General features: G+C 52.6%; 1 protein-coding gene across 1 annotated transcript in view; it reads right to left on the reverse strand.

Annotated features, from left to right (window-relative positions):
* LOC147109988 (phospholipase A2 inhibitor gamma subunit B-like) overlaps positions 1 to 13,397 on the reverse strand; it is an 85,179-nt gene extending 71,782 nt beyond the window's left edge. The window contains 3 exon segments of the mRNA XM_086002451.1: positions 11,697 to 11,834; positions 12,543 to 12,659; positions 13,334 to 13,397. Of these exon segments, the coding sequence (XP_085858577.1) occupies positions 11,697 to 11,834; positions 12,543 to 12,659; positions 13,334 to 13,397 (319 nt within the window).
* Positions 13,398 to 20,496: the final 7,099 nt, after the last annotated feature.

A 20,496-nucleotide genomic window follows, 5' to 3' on the forward strand; every position in this document is an offset into this window, starting at 1 on the left:
TGCCAAGAGCTGACCATAAAGAAGAATACCCTCAGTCAACTAGTCCTGGGACTCAATAAAGTAACTAATAACAATACTAACAATAACCAGCCCCAGGACAGTGACAGGGTAACACAAAGAATTCGACCCAACACAATCGTCGCTAAGCAAAAGGAAAAATATCTGTCATATTGGGCAGAAACAACAAAAACCCAAAGCAAACTCAATTGCTACTTGGCCCTAAACAGACAATACAACATAGCTGATTACCTGACCATGGTAAAGGATAACAAACTGAGAAGAACCTTGACAAGGTACAGGACTTAGCGAACATAGCCTAGCGATCGAAAAAGGCAGACACAGGCAGACCAGGCTGCCAAGAGAAGACAGGATATGCTCTCACTGCAGTCAGGGAGTAGTTGAGACAGAGATGCACTTCCTCACAGCCTGTGGAAAATATCAGGGCATCAGAGAGAATTTCTATCAAAAATTCTCACAAATATGCCCTGAATTCAGAAATCTGACTGACAACCAAAAACTCCCATTCCTACTGGGGGAGGAGAGAAGCTGTGTAACACTGGCGGCACACTATGTTACAGCTTGCCATGAACAGAGGGACAACCAGTAAACTAAGACAAGAGTATATATAAACAAGGCGAAAATATATTTATAAACTCAGGGATATACCTGTTTATACACTGTATGAATGGAACCGCGTTTATGTGTTCAACCATAAATGTATTTTGATGCTTTGGCAACATAAGATGTACCTTATCATGCCAATAAAGCGATTTGTATTGTATTGTATTGTATTGAGTGTTTTGATGGGACAGTGTAGAGGGAGCTTTACTCTGTATCTAACCCGTGCTGTACCTGCCCTGGGAGTGTTTGATGGGACAGTGTAGAGGGAGCTTTATTCTGTATCTAACCCGTGCTGTAACTGCCCGGGGAGTGTTTGACGGGACAGTGTAGAGGGAGCTTTATTCTGTATCTAACCCGTGCTGTACCTGCCCAGGGAGTGTCTGATGGGACAGTGTAGGGGGAGCTTTATTCTGTATCTAACCCGTGCTGTACCTGCCGTGGGAGTGTTTGATGTGACAGTGTAGAGAGAGCTTTACTCTGTATCTAACCCGTGCTGTACCTGCCCTGGGAGTGTTTGATGGGACAGTGTAGAGGGAGCTTTACTCTGTATATAACCCCGTGCTGTACCTGCCGTGGGAGTGTTTGATGGGATAGTGTACAGGGACGTTTACTCTGTATCTAACCCGTGCTGTACCTGCCCTGGGAGTGTTTGATGGGACAGTGTAGCGGGAGCTTTACTCTGTACCTATCCCGTGCTGTACCTGCCCGGGGAGTGTTTGATGAGACAGTGTAGAGGAAGCTTTACTCTGTATCTAACCCGTGCTGTACCCGCCCTGGGAGTGTTTGATGGGACAGTGTAGAGGGAGCTTTACGTTATATTTAACCCGTGCTGTACCCGCCCTGGGAGTGTTTGATGGGACAGTGTAGAGGGAGCTTTACTCTGTATCTAACCCGTGCTGTACCTGCCCTGGGAGTGTTTGATGGGACAGTGTAGAGGGAGCTTTACGCTATATCTAACCTGTGCTGTACCTGCCTTGGAAGTGTTTGATGGCACAGTGTAGAGGGAGCTTCACTCTGTTTCTAACCCCATGCTGTACCTGCCCTGGGAGTGTTTGATGGGACAGTGTAGAGGGAGCCTTACTCTGTATCTAACCCGTGCTGTACCTGCCCTGGGAGTGTTTTGATGGGACAGTGTAGAGGGAGCTTTACTCTGTATCTAACCCGTGCTGTACCTGCCCTGGGAGTGTTTAATGGGACAGTGTAGAGGGAGCTTTACTCTGTGTCTAACCCGTGCTGTACCTGCCCTGGGAGTGTCTGATGGGACAGTGTAGAGGGAGCTTTACTCTGTATCTAACCCGTGCTGTACCTGCCCTGGGAGTGTTTGATGGGACAGTGTAGAGGGAGCTTTATTCTGTATCTAACCCGTGCTGTACCTGCCCAGGGAGTGTCTGACGGGACAGTGTAGAGTGAGCTTTATTCTGTATCTAACCCGTGCTGTACCTGCCCGGGGAGTGTTTGACGGGACAGTGTAGAGGGAGCTTTACTCTGTATCTAACCCGTGCTGTACCTGCCCTGGGACTGTTTGATGGGACAGTGTAGAGGGAGCTTTACTCTGTATAAAGCCCCGTGCTGTACCTGCCCTGGGAGTATTTGATGGGACAGTGTACAGGGATCTTTACTCTGTATCTACCCCGTGCTGTACCTGCCCTGGGAGTGTTTGATGGGACAATGTAGAGGGAGCTTTACTCTGTATCTATCCCGTGCTGTAGCTGCCCTGGGAGTGTTTGATGGGACAGTATAGCGAGAGCTTTACTCTGTATCTAACCCCGTGCTGTACCAGCCCTGGGCGTATTTGATGGGACAGTGTAGAGGGAGCTTTACTCTGTAGCTATCCCGTGTTGTACCTGCCCTGGGAGTGTTTGATGTGGACAGTGTAGAGGGAGCTATACTGTGTATCTAACCCCGTGCTGTACCTGCCCTGGGATTGTTTGATGGGACAGTGTAGAGGGAGCTTTACTCTGTGTCTAACCCGTGCTGTACCTGCCCTGGGAGTGTTTGATGGGACAGTGTAGAGGGAGCTTTAATCTGTATCTAACCCGTGCTGTACCAGCCCTGGGAGTGTTTGATGGGACAGTGTAGAGGGAGCTTTACTCTGTATCTACACCCGTGCTGTACCTGTCCTTGGAGTGTTTGGTGGGACAGTGTAGAAGGAGCTTTACTCTGTATCTAACCCGTGCTGTACCTGCCCTGGGAGTGTTTGATGGGACAATGTAGAGGGAGCTTTACTCTGTATCTAACCCGGTGCTGTACCTGCCCTGGGAGTGATTGATGGGACAGTGTAGAGGGAGCTTTACTCTGCACCTAACCCGTGCTGTACCTGCCCTGGAAGTGTTTGATGGGACAGTGTAGAGGGAGCATAACTCTGTATCTAACCCGTGCTGTACCCGCTCTGGGAGTGTTTGATGGGACAGCGTAGAGGGAACATTACTCTGTATCTAACCCGTGCTGTACTTGCCCTGGAAGTGTTTGATGGGACAGTGTAGAGGGAGCTTTACGTTATATTTAACCCTTGCTGTACCCGCCCTGGGAGTGTTTGATGGGACAGTGTAGAGGGAGCTTTACGTTATATTTAACCCGTGCTGTACCCGCCCTGGGAGTGTTTGATGGGACAGTGTAGAGGGAGCTTTACTCTGTATCTAACCCGTGCTGTACCTGCACTGGGAGTGTTTGGTGGGACAGTGTAGAGGGAGCTTTACGCTATATCTAACCTGTGCTGTACCTGCCTTGGAAGTGTTTGATGGCACAGTGTAGAGGGAGCTTCACTCTGTTTCTAACCCCATGCTGTACCTGCCCTGGGAGTGTTTGATGGGACAGTGTAGAGGGAGCCTTACTCTGTATCTAACCCGTGCTGTACCTGCCCTGGGAGTGTTTTGATGGGACAGTGTAGAGGGAGCTTTACTCTGTATCTAACCCGTGCTGTACCTGCCCTGGGAGTGTTTGATGGGACAGTGTAGAGGGAGCTTTATTCTGTATCTAACCCGTGCTGTAACTGCCCGGGGAGTGTTTGACGGGACAGTGTAGAGGGAGCTTTATTCTGTATCTAACCCGTGCTGTACCTGCCCAGGGAGTGTCTGATGGGACAGTGTAGGGGGAGCTTTATTCTGTATCTAACCCGTGCTGTACCTGCCGTGGGAGTGTTTGATGTGACAGTGTAGAGAGAGCTTTACTCTGTATCTAACCCGTGCTGTACCTGCCCTGGGAGTGTTTGATGGGACAGTGTAGAGGGAGCTTTACTCTGTATATAACCCCGTGCTGTACCTGCCGTGGGAGTGTTTGATGGGATAGTGTACAGGGACGTTTACTCTGTATCTAACCCGTGCTGTACCTGCCCTGGGAGTGTTTGATGGGACAGTGAAGCGGGAGCTTTACTCTGTACCTATCCCGTGCTGTACCTGCCCGGGGAGTGTTTGATGAGACAGTGTAGAGGAAGCTTTACTCTGTATCTAACCCGTGCTGTACCCGCCCTGGGAGTGTTTGATGGGACAGTGTAGAGGGAGCTTTACGCTATATCTAACCTGTGCTGTACCTGCCTTGGAAGTGTTTGATGGCACAGTGTAGAGGGAGCTTCACTCTGTTTCTAACCCCATGCTGTACCTGCCCTGGGAGTGTTTGATGGGACAGTGTAGAGGGAGCCTTACTCTGTATCTAACCCGTGCTGTACCTGCCCTGGGAGTGTTTTGATGGGACAGTGTAGAGGGAGCTTTACTCTGTATCTAACCCGTGCTGTACCTGCCCTGGGAGTGTTTAATGGGACAGTGTAGAGGGAGCTTTACTCTGTGTCTAACCCGTGCTGTACCTGCCCTGGGAGTGTCTGATGGGACAGTGTAGAGGGAGCTTTACTCTGTATCTAACCCGTGCTGTACCTGCCCTGGGAGTGTTTGATGGGACAGTGTAGAGGGAGCTTTATTCTGTATCTAACCCGTGCTGTACCTGCCCAGGGAGTGTCTGACGGGACAGTGTAGAGTGAGCTTTATTCTGTATCTAACCCGTGCTGTACCTGCCCGGGGAGTGTTTGACGGGACAGTGTAGAGGGAGCTTTACTCTGTATCTAACCCGTGCTGTACCAGCCCTGGGCGTATTTGATGGGACAGTGTAGAGGGAGCTTTACTCTGTAGCTATCCCGTGTTGTACCTGCCCTGGGAGTGTTTGATGTGGACAGTGTAGAGGGAGCTATACTGTGTATCTAACCCCGTGCTGTACCTGCCCTGGGATTGTTTGATGGGACAGTGTAGAGGGAGCTTTACTCTGTGTCTAACCCGTGCTGTACCTGCCCTGGGAGTGTTTGATGGGACAGTGTAGAGGGAGCTTTACTCTGTATCTAACCCGTGCTGTACCAGCCCTGGGAGTGTTTGATGGGACAGTGTAGAGGGAGCTTTACTCTGTATCTACACCCGTGCTGTACCTGTCCTAGGAGTGTTTGGTGGGACAGTGTAGAAGGAGCTTTACTCTGTATCTAACCCGTGCTGTACCTGCCCTGGGAGTGTTTGATGGGACAATGTAGAGGGAGCTTTACTCTGTATCTAACCCGGTGCTGTACCTGCCCTGGGAGTGATTGATGGGACAGTGTAGAGGGAGCTTCACTCTGTTTCTAACCCCATGCTGTACCTGCCCTGGGAGTGTTTGATGGGACAGTGTAGAGGGAGCCTTACTCTGTATCTAACCCGTGCTGTACCTGCCCTGGGAGTGTTTTGATGGGACAGTGTAGAGGGAGCTTTACTCTGTATCTAACCCGTGCTGTACCTGCCCTGGGAGTGTTTGATGGGACAGTGTAGAGGGAGCTTTATTCTGTATCTAACCCGTGCTGTAACTGCCCGGGGAGTGTTTGACGGGACAGTGTAGAGGGAGCTTTATTCTGTATCTAACCCGTGCTGTACCTGCCCAGGGAGTGTCTGATGGGACAGTGTAGGGGGAGCTTTATTCTGTATCTAACCTGTGCTCTACCTGCCGTGGGAGTGTTTGATGTGACAGTGTAGAGAGAGCTTTACTCTGTATCTAACCCGTGCTGTACCTGCCCTGGGAGTGTTTGATGGGACAGTGTAGAGGGAGCTTTACGTTATATTTAACCCGTGCTGTACCCGCCCTGGGAGTGTTTGATGGGACAGTGTAGAGGGAGCTTTACTCTGTATCTAACCCGTGCTGTTCCTGCCCTGGGAGTGTTTGATGGGACAGTGTAGAGGGAGCTTTACTCTGTATCTAACCCGTGCTGTACCTGCCCTGGGAGTGTTTGATGGGACAGTGTAGAGGGAGCTTTACTCTGTAGCTATCCCGTGCTTGTAAGGAATGACCCAGATTCTGCCTCGCCTCGCCACCAGAGGGCTCCATGAACTCTCTTAATTGTGTCCTTCTTTATTCATTAATTGTATTCACCTGTGCATTGTTAGATACCTACTATTTAAGTGGTGTTCACTTTATGTTCATTGCTGAGTCTTGAGTTGTTCTGACTGGTGATACTGCTTGCTGGTCTGCTAGCCTGTATTCTGTACTGTTGTTATTTTGTTTGTCAAGTAAAGTCAACCTTTGTTTTGCAACCTAACCTCTGCCTCAGTTTGCCTTACTGCAGTTGGGTCCACCGAGTTCCGGTCCTTACAGCAAGACTGAGCCAAAACATGGACCCAGCAGAGAAGGACCAATGGCCAAGACAAGTTTCTGAACAGCTACAACTGATCTTGAATGAACTGCAGTGTCTCGCCACGGCAGTCTCCCGAAGCCAGAATCTGCTGGAGGGTCTCGTCATCACTTTCCATCAGAGCCAGAAACAGAGTCAGGTGATCCAAGCCGCTCCAGCACCATTACCCGCTCCTACGGTTTCGCCTTCTCCTCTGAGAGAACCCCGATTACCTGCACCTGAGCACTACGATGGTAACCCAGGAGGATGTTGAGGTTTCCTAATCCAGTGTTCCCTGGTTTTCCAACTGCAGGGTTCATTATTTCCCAGTGACTGTTCCCGAGTGGCCTACATCATTTCGCTACTTACCGGCAAGGCGCTTACCTGGGCTGCAGCCGTCTGGGAACAGCAAACGCCGGCATGTTTAAACTACCAACTTTTCTCGGAAGAAATGAGAAGGGTTTTTGATCACCCTGTCAGTGGGAGAGAGGCATCTAACAAACTGCTTCGGCTTCGCCAGGGGGTTCATAGCGTTGCGGACTACGCTATTGAGTTTCGCACTCTCGCTGCAGAAAGCCAATGGAATTCGGAGGCGCTCATCGCCACCTTTCGCCACGGTCTCACGGATGAGATCAAGGACGAACTGGCTTCCAGGGATCCGGTGAGTGATTTGGAGTCTCTTTTTGATATCTCCGTTCGTGTGGATAATCGTCTCCGTGAGAGGCGAAGAGAACGCCACTCCTTTTTCACTCCGTTTCCAGAGACCAGAGCTTTTCCTGCTTCGAAGCCATCTGAGAACCTCCGAGCCATCCCGAGTCCATCCTTGACCGATCCAGAGGAGCCCATGCAGGTGGGAGTAACCCGCCTCTCGCAACCCGAACATGATCACCGAATGAGAGAGGGATCTTGCCTCTATTGTGGGAAAGCTGGCCACTTTTGCTCTTCCTGTCCAGAGTTGGTGGGAAAAGCCAGGGCTCATCCAGGACGGAGGGACCTGAGATGAGCATAACCATCCCTTCCGACCCCACTGTTTCTAGGGTTTTGCTGGCGTCCTCCCTTTTCTGGGGCAATCAACAACATGATCTTAAGGCCCTGGTGGATTCGGGGTCTGATGGTAACTTCATAGATCTGGGGTTAGCTAAACAGCTCAGGATTCCCCTGACCCATCCTGATCACCCCCTCACTGTTGTTGCCCTGGATGGAAGACCCCTGGGCTCTGGAACCATTCACCATCATACTGCCCCCCTGTGTTTGGGCGTGGAAGGACAACATTTCGAGACCATCCAATTCTCCCTTATCCACTCTTCCCAGTTTCCATTAATTCTGGGTTACCCTTGGTTGGCCTGCCATAATCCTCGCTTGGATTGGGCCACCGGCCGGCTTACGGAATGGGGCTCCGCCTGCCATACTACCTGTCTTCGCGCCAAGTCTCCTTCCCAGCCCCAGGAGTTCCCATCACGCTCTGAATTGTCCCGAGTGCCACCCGAGTATGAGGATCTAAAAGAGGTCTTCAGTAAGGTTCGAGCCACATCACTTCCCCCTCATAGGCCATATGACTGTGCCGTTGACCTCCTGCCTGGGACATGCCCACCTAGGGGTAGGATCTTTTCCCTTTCTGCTCCTGAGACCGCCGCCATGGAGGAGTACATCCGTGACGCCCTCGCCGCTGGCTTCATCCGTCCGTCCACCTCTCCTGCTGGTGCCGGTTTTTTCGTCGTGAGTAAGAAAGATGGAGGTCTCCGTCCCTGCATCGACTACCGTGGCCTTAACCGGATTACTATAAAGAACCGTTATCCTCTTCCACTCATGTCAACGGCCTTCGAGCTACTTCAGGGAGCCACGGTCTTCACAAAATTGGACCTCCGCAACGCCTACAACCTCATCCGCGTCCGCGAAGGGGACGAGTGGAAGACGGCATTCAACACACCCACTGGGCACTATGAGTACCTGGTTATGCCCTTTAGATTGACCAACGCCCCTGCTGTGTTCCAGGCGCTCATCAACGACGTTCTCCGAGACATGCTGAATCGCTTTGTTTTTGTCTACCTGGATGACATTCTCATTTTCTCCAAAAATCTTCACGATCATGTCCAGCATGTAAGACAAGTCCTGCAGCTTTTGCTTAACAACCTCTTATTTGTCAAGGCGGAGAAGTGTGAATTTCACGTTTCCACGGTTTCATTTCTGGGCTTCATCAACTCCAGCGGCAACATCCAAATGGACCCTGGCAAGACCCAAGCTGTCCGAGATTGGCCACCACCCACCTCTCTCACAGGTGCAACGTTTCTTGGGGTTTGCTAACTTCTATCGGAGATTCATCAGAAACTTCGGCACCATTGCTGCTCCTCTTAACGCCCTCACCAAGACCGCCTCTACCTGGTTCAGTTGGTCCGCTGAGGCTGCGCAGGCTTTCGAGGATCTCAAGCGGCGCTTCACGTCTGCTCCTGTCCTCGTTATTCCGGATCCCTCACTCCCCTTCGTTGTCGAGGTGGATGCCTCGGATATAGGAGTGGGCGCCGTTTTATCCCAATGGTCTAACGACAACAAACTGCACCCTTGCGCCTTTTTCTCTCGCCGACTCACTCCCGCTGAACGAAACTATGATATTGGGAACAGGGAATTACTGGCAGTTAAGTTGGCACTGGAGGAGTGGAGACATTGGTTGGAGGGGTCTAAACACCCGTTCATTGTCTGGACAGGCCATAAGAATCTGGCCTATATCCAGGAGGCCAAACGACTTAACTCTCGTCAAGCTCGCTGGGCACTTTTTTTAATCGTTTTGACTTTGTCTTGTCATATCGTCCTGGTTCCAAGAATCTCAAGCCTGATGCTCTCTCCAGGCAATTTGATCCACCCGAGCGGGAGAGACAACCAGAACCTATTCTTCCAACTTCTCGAATTGTAGCACCGGTTTGCTGGGGAATCGAGACGCTGGTCAGAAAGGCGCAACAGAGGGAGGCAGACCCTGGCAACGGCCCACCCGGTCGCCTTTTTGTCCCCAACACGACTCGCTCACAAGTCCTGCAGTGGGGGCATTCGTCGCGACTCACCGGTCATCCAGGCGCATCCAGGACGCTGGAGTTTCTTCGCAGAAGGTTCTGGTGGCCCACCATGGAGAAGGACGTAAAGGCATTCGTGGCAACTTGTGCCATTTGTGCACAAAACCAGAACCCTCGATCTCTCCCCCAGGGTTTGCTGCATCCTCTCCACATTCCCACTCGTCCCTGGTCAAACCTCTGTGGATTTCATCACAGGCCTTCCACCATCTCAAGGCAACACTGTCATTCTGGTCATCGTAGATCGCTTCTCCAAAGCATGTCGCTTTCTGCCCTTGCCCAAGCTTCCCTCAGCCCAAGAGACAGCCGAGCTCATGGTCCAGCATGTTTTCAGGTTATTCGGTTTGCCCCTTGACATCGTTTCTGACCGTGGTCCACAATTCGCCTCCCGGTTTTGGAGAGCCTTCTACAAGCTCATTGGAGCTACTGTCAGTCTTTCCTCGGGTTTCCACCCTCAGTCGAACAGTCAAACAGAACGGATCAACCAAGACCTGGAGACGACCCTGAGGTGTCTCGTGTCCGCTAACCCTGCGACCTGGAGTCGTCACATCGTCTGGGCTGAGTACGCGCACAACACGTTGCGCTGCTCCCCCACAGGACTGTCGCCGTTCGAGTGCCAGTTCGGTTTTCAGCCTCCACTGTTCCAGGAGCAGGAGCTCGAGGTGGGGGTTCCGTCCGCGGAGAAGTTTGTCCAGCGTTGTCGGCGGACCTGGAGGAGAGCGCGGTTGGCCTTGCAACGAGCTTCTCGACAACGGCAGATCCAGGCCAACAAGCGGCGCAGACCGGTTCCTTCATTCCGTCCTGGTCAGAGGGTCTGGCTTTCCACGCAGGATCTCCCGCTGCGAGTGGAGTCCCGCAAGCTGGCGCCTCGTTTCATCGGCCCCTTCATGGTGTTGAGGAAGGTCAACCCGGTGTCCTACCGTCTCCAGCTGCCCCGCTCCATGCGGATTCATCCTACCTTCCATGTCTCCCGGCTTCGGCCAGTGGCCAGCAGTTCCCTGGCGCCCGCCACGAGGCCTCCTCCTGCTCCCCGCATCATCGATGGCCAGCCTGCTTACACGGTCCGTCGCCTGATGGACTCCCGCCGGGTTCGCGGGGGCCTCCAGTTCCTGGTGGACTGGGAGGGATATGGTCCGGAGGAACGCTCTTGGGTCCCGGACCGGGACATCCTGGATCGCGATTTAGTACGGAATTTTTTTCGTCGTCACCATGGACTTTCTGGGGGAACGTCAGGGGCCGTTCCTAGGGGGGGGTCCTGTAAGGAATGACCCAGATTCTGCCTCGCCTCACCTCGCCTCGCCACCAGAGGGCTCCATGAACTCTCTTAATTGTGTCCTTCTTTATTCATTATTGTATTCACCTGTGCATTGTTAGATACCTACTATTTAAGTGGTGTTCACTTTTTATGTTCATTGCTCAGTCTTGAGTTGCACTGCCTGGTGATACCGCTTCCTGGTCTGCTTGCTTGTATTCTGTACTGTTGTTATTTTGTTTATGTCAAGTAAAGTCAACCTTTGTTTTGCAACCTAACCTCTGCCTCAGTTTGCCTTACTGCAGTTGGGTCCACCGAGTTCCGGTCCTTACAGTGCTGTATCTGCCCTGGGAGTGTTTGATGGGACAGTGTAGAGAGAGCTTTACTCTGTATCTAACCCCATGCTGTACCTGCTCTGGGAGTGTTAGATGGGACAGTGTAGAGGGAGCTTTACTCTGTATCTAACCCCATGCTGTACCTGCCCTGGGAGTGTTTGATGGGGACAGTGTAGAGGGAGCTTTACTCTGTATCTAACCCGTGCTGTACCTGCCCTGGGAGTGTTTGATGGGACAGTGTAGAGGGAGCTTTACTCTGTATCTAACCCGTGCTGTACTTGCCCTGGGAGTGTTTGATGGGACAGTGTAGAGGGAGCTTTACTCTGTATCTAACCCCGTGCTGTACCTGCCCTGGGAGTGTTTGATGGGACAGTGTAGAGGGAGCTTTACTCTGTATCTAACCCGTGCTGTACCTGCCCTGGGAGCGTTTGATGGGGACAGTGTAGAGGGAGCTTTACTCTGTATCTAACCTGTGCTGTACTTGCCCTGGGAGTGTTTGATGGGACAGTGTAGAGGGAGCTTTACTCTGTATCTAACCCGTGCTGTACCTGCCCTGGGAGTGTTTGATGGGACAGTGTAGAGGGAGCTTTACTCTGTATCTAACCCGTGCTATACCTGCCCTGGGAGTGTTTGATGGGACAGTGCAGAGGGAGCTTTACTCTGTATCTAACCCGTGCTGTAACTGCCCTGGGAGTGTTTGATGGGAAAGTGCTGAGAGTGCATTTTGGGATCAATGATGCTCTGTCACATCATAATTTAATGGTACAGACTCGGTATCAAGTGAATTGATCGGATTCGAGTTTGATTATCCCGCTCTGTAACCTTACCTGCATCTATCTGATTATTACAGAGATCTGAGCGACAGCACTTGCTGACCTTGAAAACAGACACAACTCCAGTGCTGAAATATATGGGTTCAGAGCACGGCCCACAGGAATTACTAATCCAAATAGTGGTCACTCCAGCTGAAAACAAGCACAGGTCAGAGCTTTCTGCTTTGGAACAAGGAAGGAATGAACGAAAGAAAGCGAGAGAGAAAAGAGAGAGTAACCGAGAGAAAGGAAGAAAAAAAGACTTGCATTTCTATAGCGCCTTTCACGACCACCGGACGTCCCAAAGCGCTTTACAGCCAATGAAGTACTTTTGAAGTGTAGTCAGTGTTGTAATGTAGGAAACACGGCAGCCAATTTGCGCACAGCAAGCTCCCACAAACAGCAATGTGATAATGACCGGATAATCCGTTTTAGTGATGTTCGTTGAGGGAAAAAAATAGTTCAGGGCACCGGGAAGAACTCCCCCCCCCCCCCCCCCCCCCCCCCCCTGCTCTTCTTCAAAATAGTGCCATGGGATCTTTTACATCCTCCTGAGAGAGAGCAGATGGGGCCTTGGTTTAATGTCTCATCCGAAAGACTGCCCCTCCAACAGTGCAGCACTCCCTCGGTACTGCCCCTCCGACAGTGCAGCGCTCCCTCGATACTGCCCCTCCGACAGTGCAGCGCTCCCTCGGTACTGCCCCTCCGACAGTGCAGCGCTCCCTCGGTGCCGCCCCTCCGACACTGCGGCGCTCCCTCGGCGCCGCCCCTCCGACAGTGCGGCGCTCCCCCTCGGCGCCAGAGTGAAAGAAAGAAGGAAAGAACAATAGAAAATGTTGGCGAAAAAAGAGGAATTGTTACCGACAACTTGCTTCGATGAAGTGGTGCTGCAGGTGGTGATGTCTGTTCGGCAGATAAGTTGTTGGGGCTCACAGTGACCGGAAAGGGCACTACATTGGTAACAGGTCAGAGGGCTCACTGCGGGGGAGAGAAACAATGCACCACATTGAGTCACCTTCAGAATTCTCCGCTGAATTCAGCAACAGTAAACCTCTCTCTTTACGGAGCCCTCCTGCCCCTAGGATCACGGGCCCACATGTAGAGAACCCGAGACTGTCGGGCTGGCTCTCCAATCCGTGCGCTCGCGGAAAGGGCGGGGGGGGGGATGTTGGTAAGTTCGTACCGCACAGGAGGAGGCCGCTCAGACACCGAGCCACACGGAGAGACCGGCAAACGAGGGAGAAAGGAACAGAAGGAGACGAGGCTGGGGTGAGATGAAGTAGGTGGCAGTCGGGCTGGGTGGCCTGTTTCTGTGCTGTAAATACCATGTAAAGAATTTCTTCAGCGCCTTTCACCACCTCAGGGCATCCCAGAGTGCCTCACAGCTCATGGACTGCTTTTGAATTGTAGCCACTGTTGTAATGTAGGAAACGTGGCAGCCAATTTGCGCACAGCAAGCTCCCACACACAGCAATGCGATAATGACCAGATCATCTGTTTTTAGTGGGGTTGCTTTGAGGGGTAAATATTGGCCCCAGGACACTGGGGGATGACTCCCTGCTCCTCCTGTAATGTTACAGAAGATCAGCTGGTGTCTAAATATCTTTCCCGATTGACGATATTAAATGCTTGTAAATGACAGGTAATCGTACCTTCAGCAAGCGCCATGCAGAAAGCGAAGATGGCGAAAGGCGTTTTGCCTTTTCCCCGCGACATAATCCAGGGCGATCAGGCGAGTTCTGAGACACTTCCCTGTCGACACAAACACCGCCCAAAGTTACCAAGAAAATGATGAATCATCGCACTACCGCTGTGCATTTTGCACTTCTTCATTTCATGCTGTGACGGGGCTGATTAACCCTTTGAAGCAAGGTTCCTCCTGCCCCTTGCAGCCAGCATCCAAAAATGACAGGCAGGGAAAGGCCAACTGGTCCGTCACGCCTGTCCCGCACATGGCTTGTCCATCATGGCTAAAGGCTTCATTGCCGAGCCTCGCCCAGCCGCCTATCCCCCCCCCCCCCCCACCCACCCGACAGTTATGCAATATCCTGGGAGAGGCAATAAAACAGGGGAAAAAAAAACAATGCCAATAAGGAAAGGAAATTACTCTCGACCGTTCCACACCGACTCCCTCAGGGGATGGGAACCAGCCCAGGAGAACACAGGGACCACGCGCTACCGAGAAAGACAGGAGCAGGAGCCGGCCATTCGGCCCTTCGAGCCTGCTCCGCCATTCAATATGATCATGGCTGATCCTCTATCTCAATACCATATTCCCGCTCTCTCCCCATACCCCTTGATGCCTTTTGTGTCTAGAAATCTATCTATCTCCTTGATGCGCTATCAATAACTCGAAAGACTGAGGTTAAGCGAGTAACTAACAGGCTTTTATTAACAAGAGAACAAAGGTGTGCCTCGAGTGGTCGACCGGTCCAGAATACAGAGGGACTGTGGAGCAGTCACCTTTATACCTGGACTCGTGGGAGGAGTCAGCCGAGGCATGTACAGACATGTACACAGTGGAATACAAACAGTGGTTTACCACATCCACCCCTTGTTTAAAAATGAGTCCGGCAGGGTGAAGTGTATTAAAAGTTTGTGTATTGGAGTCTCTCCGGAGGTCTTGTCTGCCACTGTGATCGACGTGGCGACGGCAGGGGTAGTGAAGCTTCCGGCGTCGAGTCCCGCGTAGGCTGGAGCACTGGTGTGTAGTCCTCGTGGGTGTCGAGCGGGTCGCGGGGCCCAGGCGTGCCGTCTGCTGGGGTTGGATATTGGATCGTGGTGGGGGGTGGTAGTGGGTTACTGGGGCCCCCAAGGGTGCGAGGTCTCATATGGAGACTGTGTCCTCCCGCCCGTCCGGGTACGCAATGTAAGCGTACTGGGGGTTGGCGTGGAGGAGGTCGACCCTCTCGACCAGGGGGTCCGTTTTATGGGCCCTCACGTGTCTTCTCAGTAGGACCGGCCCTGGGGACGTCAGCCATGGCGGTAGCAATGCCCCCGATGTGGACTTCCTTGGGAAGACAAACATTTTCTCATGAGGGGGTGGCGTTAGTGGCAGTGCAGAGCAGTGACCGAATAGAGTGGAGCGCATCGGGGAGCACATCCTGCCAGCGGGAGGTCGGAAGGCCCCTAGACTTTAAGGCTAGTAGGGCGGCCTTCCAAACTGTTGCATTCTCTCTTTCCACCTGTCCGTTCCCCTGGGGGTTGTAACTGGTGGTCCTGCTTGTGGCAATACCCCTAGTTAGCAGGTACTGGCGGAGTTCGTCGCTCATAAACAATGAGCCCCGGTCGCTATGGATATAGCTGGGGAAACCGAACAGGGTGAAGAGGCTGTTCAGACATTTAATGACCGTGGCACTGGTCATGCCCAGGCAGGGGATAGCGAACGGGAAACGGGAGTACTCGTCAATGATGTTGAGGAAGTACACATTGCGGTCGGAGGAGGGGAGAGGCCCTTTAAAATCGACGCTCAGGCGTTCAAAAGGGCGAGTGGCTTTTATCAGGTGGGCTCTGTCTGGTCTATAAAAGTGCGGTTTGCACTCAGCGCAGACTTGGCAGTTCTTGGTCATGGTCCTGACCTCCTCAATGGAGTAAGGCAGGTTGCGGGCCTTGATGAAGTGGAAGAACCTGGTGACCCCCGGGTGGCAGAGGTCATTGTGGAGGGCCCTCAGCCTATCGATCTGCGCGCTGGCGCAGGTGCCACGCGATAGGGCATCTGGGGGTTCATTGAGCTTCCCAGGCCGGTACAAGATCTCGTAATTGTAGGTGGAAAGTTCGATTCTCCACCTCAAGATCTTGTCATTTTTGATTTTGCCCCTCTGCTTGTTGTTGAACATAAAAGCAACTGAACGCTGGTCAGTGAGCAGGGTAAATCATTTTCCGGCCAGGTAGTGCCTCCAATGACGCACAGCCTCCACAATAGCCTGGGCCTCCTTCTCGACCGCGGAGTGTCTGGTCTCCGGGCCCTGGAGGGTTCGTGAGAAGAATGCCACAGGTCTCCCCGCCTGATTAAGGGTGGCGGCCAGAGCGAAGTCGGACGCGTCGCTTTCCACCTGGAAGGGGATGGATTCGTCCACTGCGTGCATGGTGGCTTTGGCAATGTCCTCCTTGATACGGTGGAAGGCCGAGCGGGCCTCTGCCATCAGGGGAATAGAGGTGGATTTGATCAGCGGACGGGCTTTGTCTGCATAGTAGGGGACCCACTGGGCGTAGTAGGAAAAAAACCCTAGGCACCTCTTCAGAGCTTTTAGGCAGTGGGGCAGTGGGAGTTCCATAAGGGGACGCATCCGGTCCGGGTTGGGACCGATGACCCCGTGTTCCACAACACAGCCAAGGATGGCGAGGCGGTCTGTGCGGAATATGCACTTCTCCTTGGTATATGTCAGGTTCAGGAGTTGGGCGGTGCGGAGGAATTTCTCGAGGTTTGCGTCATGGTCCTGCAAGTCATGGCCGCAGATGGTCACATTATCTAGGTAAGGGAAAGTGGCCTGCAGCGCGTTTTGATTGACCATCCGGTCCATCTCCCTTTGGAAGATGGAGACCCCGTTGGTAACGCCAAAGGGAACCCTAAGGAAGTGATAGAGGCGGCCGTTTGCCTCAAAGGCAGTATACTGGCGGTCTTCGGGGCGGATGGGGAGCTGGTGGTACGCTGATTTCAGGTCAATGGTCGAAAAGACGCGGTACTGCGCGATCTGGTTGACCATGTCAGCTATGCGGGGGAGTGGGTAGGCGTCCAGCAGGGTGTGGCGGTTTATAGTTTGGCTGTAGTCGATGACCAGGCGTTGTTTCTCGCCGGTCTTAACGACCACAACCTGGGCTCGCCAGGGGCTGGAGCTGCCCTCAATAATCCCCTCCTTCAGGAGCCGCTCCACTTCGGTTTTGATGAAAACCCTGTCCCCGGCACTGTATCGCCTGCTCTTTGTGGTGATGGGCTTACAGTTGGGGGTGAGGTTAGCAAACAGTGGGGGGGGTGGGACTCTGAGTGTGGAGAGGTTGCATCTGGTGCGCGGCGGGCAATTTGGAGGCTGCTGGCTGCGGACTGTGAGTGGGGGGAGGGGGCCACCGTACGCCATCGTAACGCTTTTGAGGTGGCACTGGAAATCCAACCCCAGTAGAACGGCAGCGCAAAGTTGGGGCAGGACCAGCAGTTTAAAATTATTGAACACAGTCCCGTCTACTACTAGTGTCACCACGCAGTAGCCGCCAATGTCCGCTGACTGGGACTCGGCGGCCATAGAAATCCGCTCGTGCGCAGGCAGGACTGGGAGAGAGCAACGCCGCACCGTGTCGGGGTGGAGGAAGCTCTCTGTGCTCCTGGAGTCAAAAAGGCAATTTATTGCATGGCCGTTTACCTTAACGTCCATTTTGGACCGAGCTAGTTGGTGCGGTCTCGTTTGGTCCAGCGTAACAGAGGCCAGCGTAGGGGTCGGTGTGTCGCTGCGGGTATCAGATGGGGGGGGGTTGGCGGCCTGCTGCGTCCCGGCTGGTGTCCAAGATGGCGGCGTCCATGATTCCCATGTGGCTGGAGTCATCCAAGATGGCTGCTGCTGCGGTGGTTCGCACATGGCTGGGGAGGCCCAAGATGGCGGCCCGCACGGCCCACACGCGGCGCTGTTGGGGGCCCAAGATGGCGACTCGCACGGCCCACACGCAGCGCTGCTGGCGTTCGGGGTGGCTTTGGCCTTGCAGACGCTAGCGTAGTGTCCCTTTTTCCCGCAGCCCGAGCAGGTCGCATTCTTCGCCGGGCAGCGTGCTCTGGGGTGTTTGGCCTGGCCACAGAAGTAGCATTTCTGGCCTTGGGACACTGCTGCGGTAGTTGGGCCGTTGCTGGGATGTGGCTGGGGTGGCACGGCGCTATGAGACGGTCCTACCGTGTCCCAAGCTGTCGTTCCCCGCGGCGTCCACGGTGCAGAGGAGTAGGCATCCATGCCCCGGTAGGCTGCGCCCAATGATAGTGCGAGTTCAGAGGCCTTGTTGAGGTCGAGGTCACTCTGCTCCAACAGTCGCTGTCAGGTGTAATTGGACCTGTGGCCCGCCACAAAAGCGTCCCGGATAAGTTCCTCTCTGTACACGGCGGCCTTTACATCCTTACAACCACAGGCCCGGCCAAGCACAGACAGTGCCTGAAGGTATTCCTCGGTCGATTCCCCAGGTTGTTGTTTACGACCCCCCAGGAGGTGCCTGGCGTACACCTCGTTCACTGGGCGCGTGTACTGGTCCTTGAGGAGCTTGAGAGCAGCCGTGTACGAGGTCGCGTCCTGGATGACCGAGTACGCTCGGTGGTTCACTTTGGAGATCAGGACATCCAGTTTGTCCTCATCCGATTTGACCGTTGCAGCGGAGGCGATCAGGAATTTTTCAAAGCACTTAAGCCAGTGAGCAAACTTGGTGGATGCGTCCGCCTCCCGATGGTCTAAGTCCAGGCATGCTGGTGTGAGGATCTTCTCCATTATAAAAAATCTTGTTAATAAAATTGATGCGCTATCAATTACTCAAAAGACTGAGGTTAAGCGAGTAACTAACAGGCTTTTATTAACAAGAGAATGAAGGTGTGCCTCGAGTGGTCGACCGGTCCAGAATACAGAGGGACTGTGGAGCAGTCACCTTTATACCTGGACTCGTGGGAGGAGTCAGCCGAGGCATGTACAGACATGTACACAGTGGAATACAAAAGCCAGCATCCAAAAATGACAGGCAGGGAAAGGCCAACTGGTCCGTCACGCCTGTCCCACACATGGCTTGTCCATCATGGCTAAAGGCTTCATTGCCGAGCCTCGCCCAGCCGCCTATCCCCCCCCCCACCCACCCGACAGTTATGCAATATCCTGGGAGAGGCAATAAAACAGGGAAAAAAAAAAAACAATGCCAATAAGGAAAGGAAATTACTCTCGACCGTTCCACACCGACTCCCTCAGGGGATGGGAACCAGCCCAGGAGAACACAGGGACCACGCGCTACCGAGAAAGACAGGAGCAGGAGCCGGCCATTCGGCCCTTCGAGCCTGCTCCGCCATTCAATATGATCATGGCTGATCCTCTATCTCAATACCATATTCCCGCTCTCTCCCCATACCCCTTGATGCCTTTTGTGTCTAGAAATCTATCTATCTCCTTAAATATATTGGCCCAGAAATTCGGGTCGGAGGCTTCCCGTGGGTGTAAGCCCCCGACCTGCACTTACCTAGTGCGCCGGCCGTTGAGCTGTGGGCCCGCGTGGGATTCCGATCCTGGGCCTGCCCCAGCTCCCGGCGCGCAGTGCTTGCGTATCCCAGGGGCGCAGTTAGTTCGATGCGTCCCCTGGGATCACGTGGGCCATGGGGAGCCAATCGGAGCAGGGAATGCTTCATTCATAAGTTTGACAGGAAGAGCTGTCAAACCCTATAAATACTATAAGCTCCAAAACATCAGTAAAACTTCAAATACATTAAAAAAAAAATCTGATTTTTAAAATAAACTATAAATTACATGAAATAACTATTTTAAACAATAATTTAAATTTTTGAAAAAAATAATTTTATTTTCTAACGGGGTTAAAATTAACTTACCTTTCTTTAAAGTATTTAAAAATAATAAACCTGTGGAAAAAATGTTTTAATTTTAATTAATTCACCACTTACCTTGTAAAAAGCAAGCCTTACGCTTGCTTTTTAAATGTGTAAATTCTGGAGGCTTACCCTCCCAGAGAAACCTGCAAAAAAAAATGAAGTTCGATGCGCACGCGCAGCCTCTCCGGCGCACGCGTTCGAACTCTGAACCCCTGCTTTCAGGGGAACGGAAGTGCCGGTTTCTCGTGCATGCGCAGTGCACGCACAAAACTGGCACTTCCATTGGGCCTACGGGTGAGTACCTCGTGTGTAGTCACCCGTGGAGACCCGAATTTCTGGGCCATTCAGTGACTTGGCCTCCACAGCCTTCTGTGGTAGAGAATTCCACAGGTTCACCACCCTCTGAGTGAAGAAATTTCTCCTCATCTCAGTCCCAAATGTCCTACCCCGTATCCTGAGACTGTGACCCCTCGTTCCAGAGCCCCCTGCCAGGGGAAACATTCTCCCTGCATCCAGTCTGTCCAGCCCTGTCAGAATTTTATACGTTTCAATGAGATCCCCTCTCATTTTTCTAAACTCTAGTGAATACAGGCCTAGTCGACCCAATCTCTCCTCATACGACAGTCCTGCCATCCCAGGAACCAGTCTGGTGAACCTTCGCTGCACTCCCTCCATGGCAAGTTTATCCTTTCTTAGGTAAGGAGACCAAAACTGCACACAGTACTCCAGGTGTGGTCTCACCAAGGCCCTGTATAACTGTAGTAAGACATCCTTGCTCCTGTACTCAAATCCTCTTGCAATGAAGGCCAACATACCATTTGCCTTCCTAACTGCTTGCTGTACCTGCATGTTTGCTTTCAGTGACTGGTGTACAAGGGCACCCAGATCCCTTTGTACATCAGCATTTCCAATCTAGCACCATTTAAATAATACCCTACCTTTCTGTTTTTCCTACCGAAGTGGATAACGTCACATTTATCCACGTTATACTGCATCTGCCATGTATTTGCCCACTCACTCAACTTGTCTAAATCGCCTTGAAGCCTCTTTGCATCCTCCTCACAACTCACAATCCCACCCAGTCTCGTGTTGTCAGCAAACTTGGAAATATTACACTTGGTTCCCTCATCCAAATCCCGCCCAGTTAAGACGGAGATGAGGAGGAATTTCTTCTCTCAGAGGGTCGCGAATCTGTGGAATTCTCTTCCCCAGAGAGCCGTGGAGGCCGGGTCATTGAATATATTCAAGGTGGAGATTGACAGGTTTTTGAAC

This window comes from Somniosus microcephalus, chromosome 12 (assembly GCF_052327205.1).
Source record: "Somniosus microcephalus isolate GS21.2 chromosome 12, FLI_Smic_1.0, whole genome shotgun sequence".
Classification (NCBI taxonomy): Eukaryota; Metazoa; Chordata; class Chondrichthyes; order Squaliformes; family Somniosidae; genus Somniosus; species Somniosus microcephalus.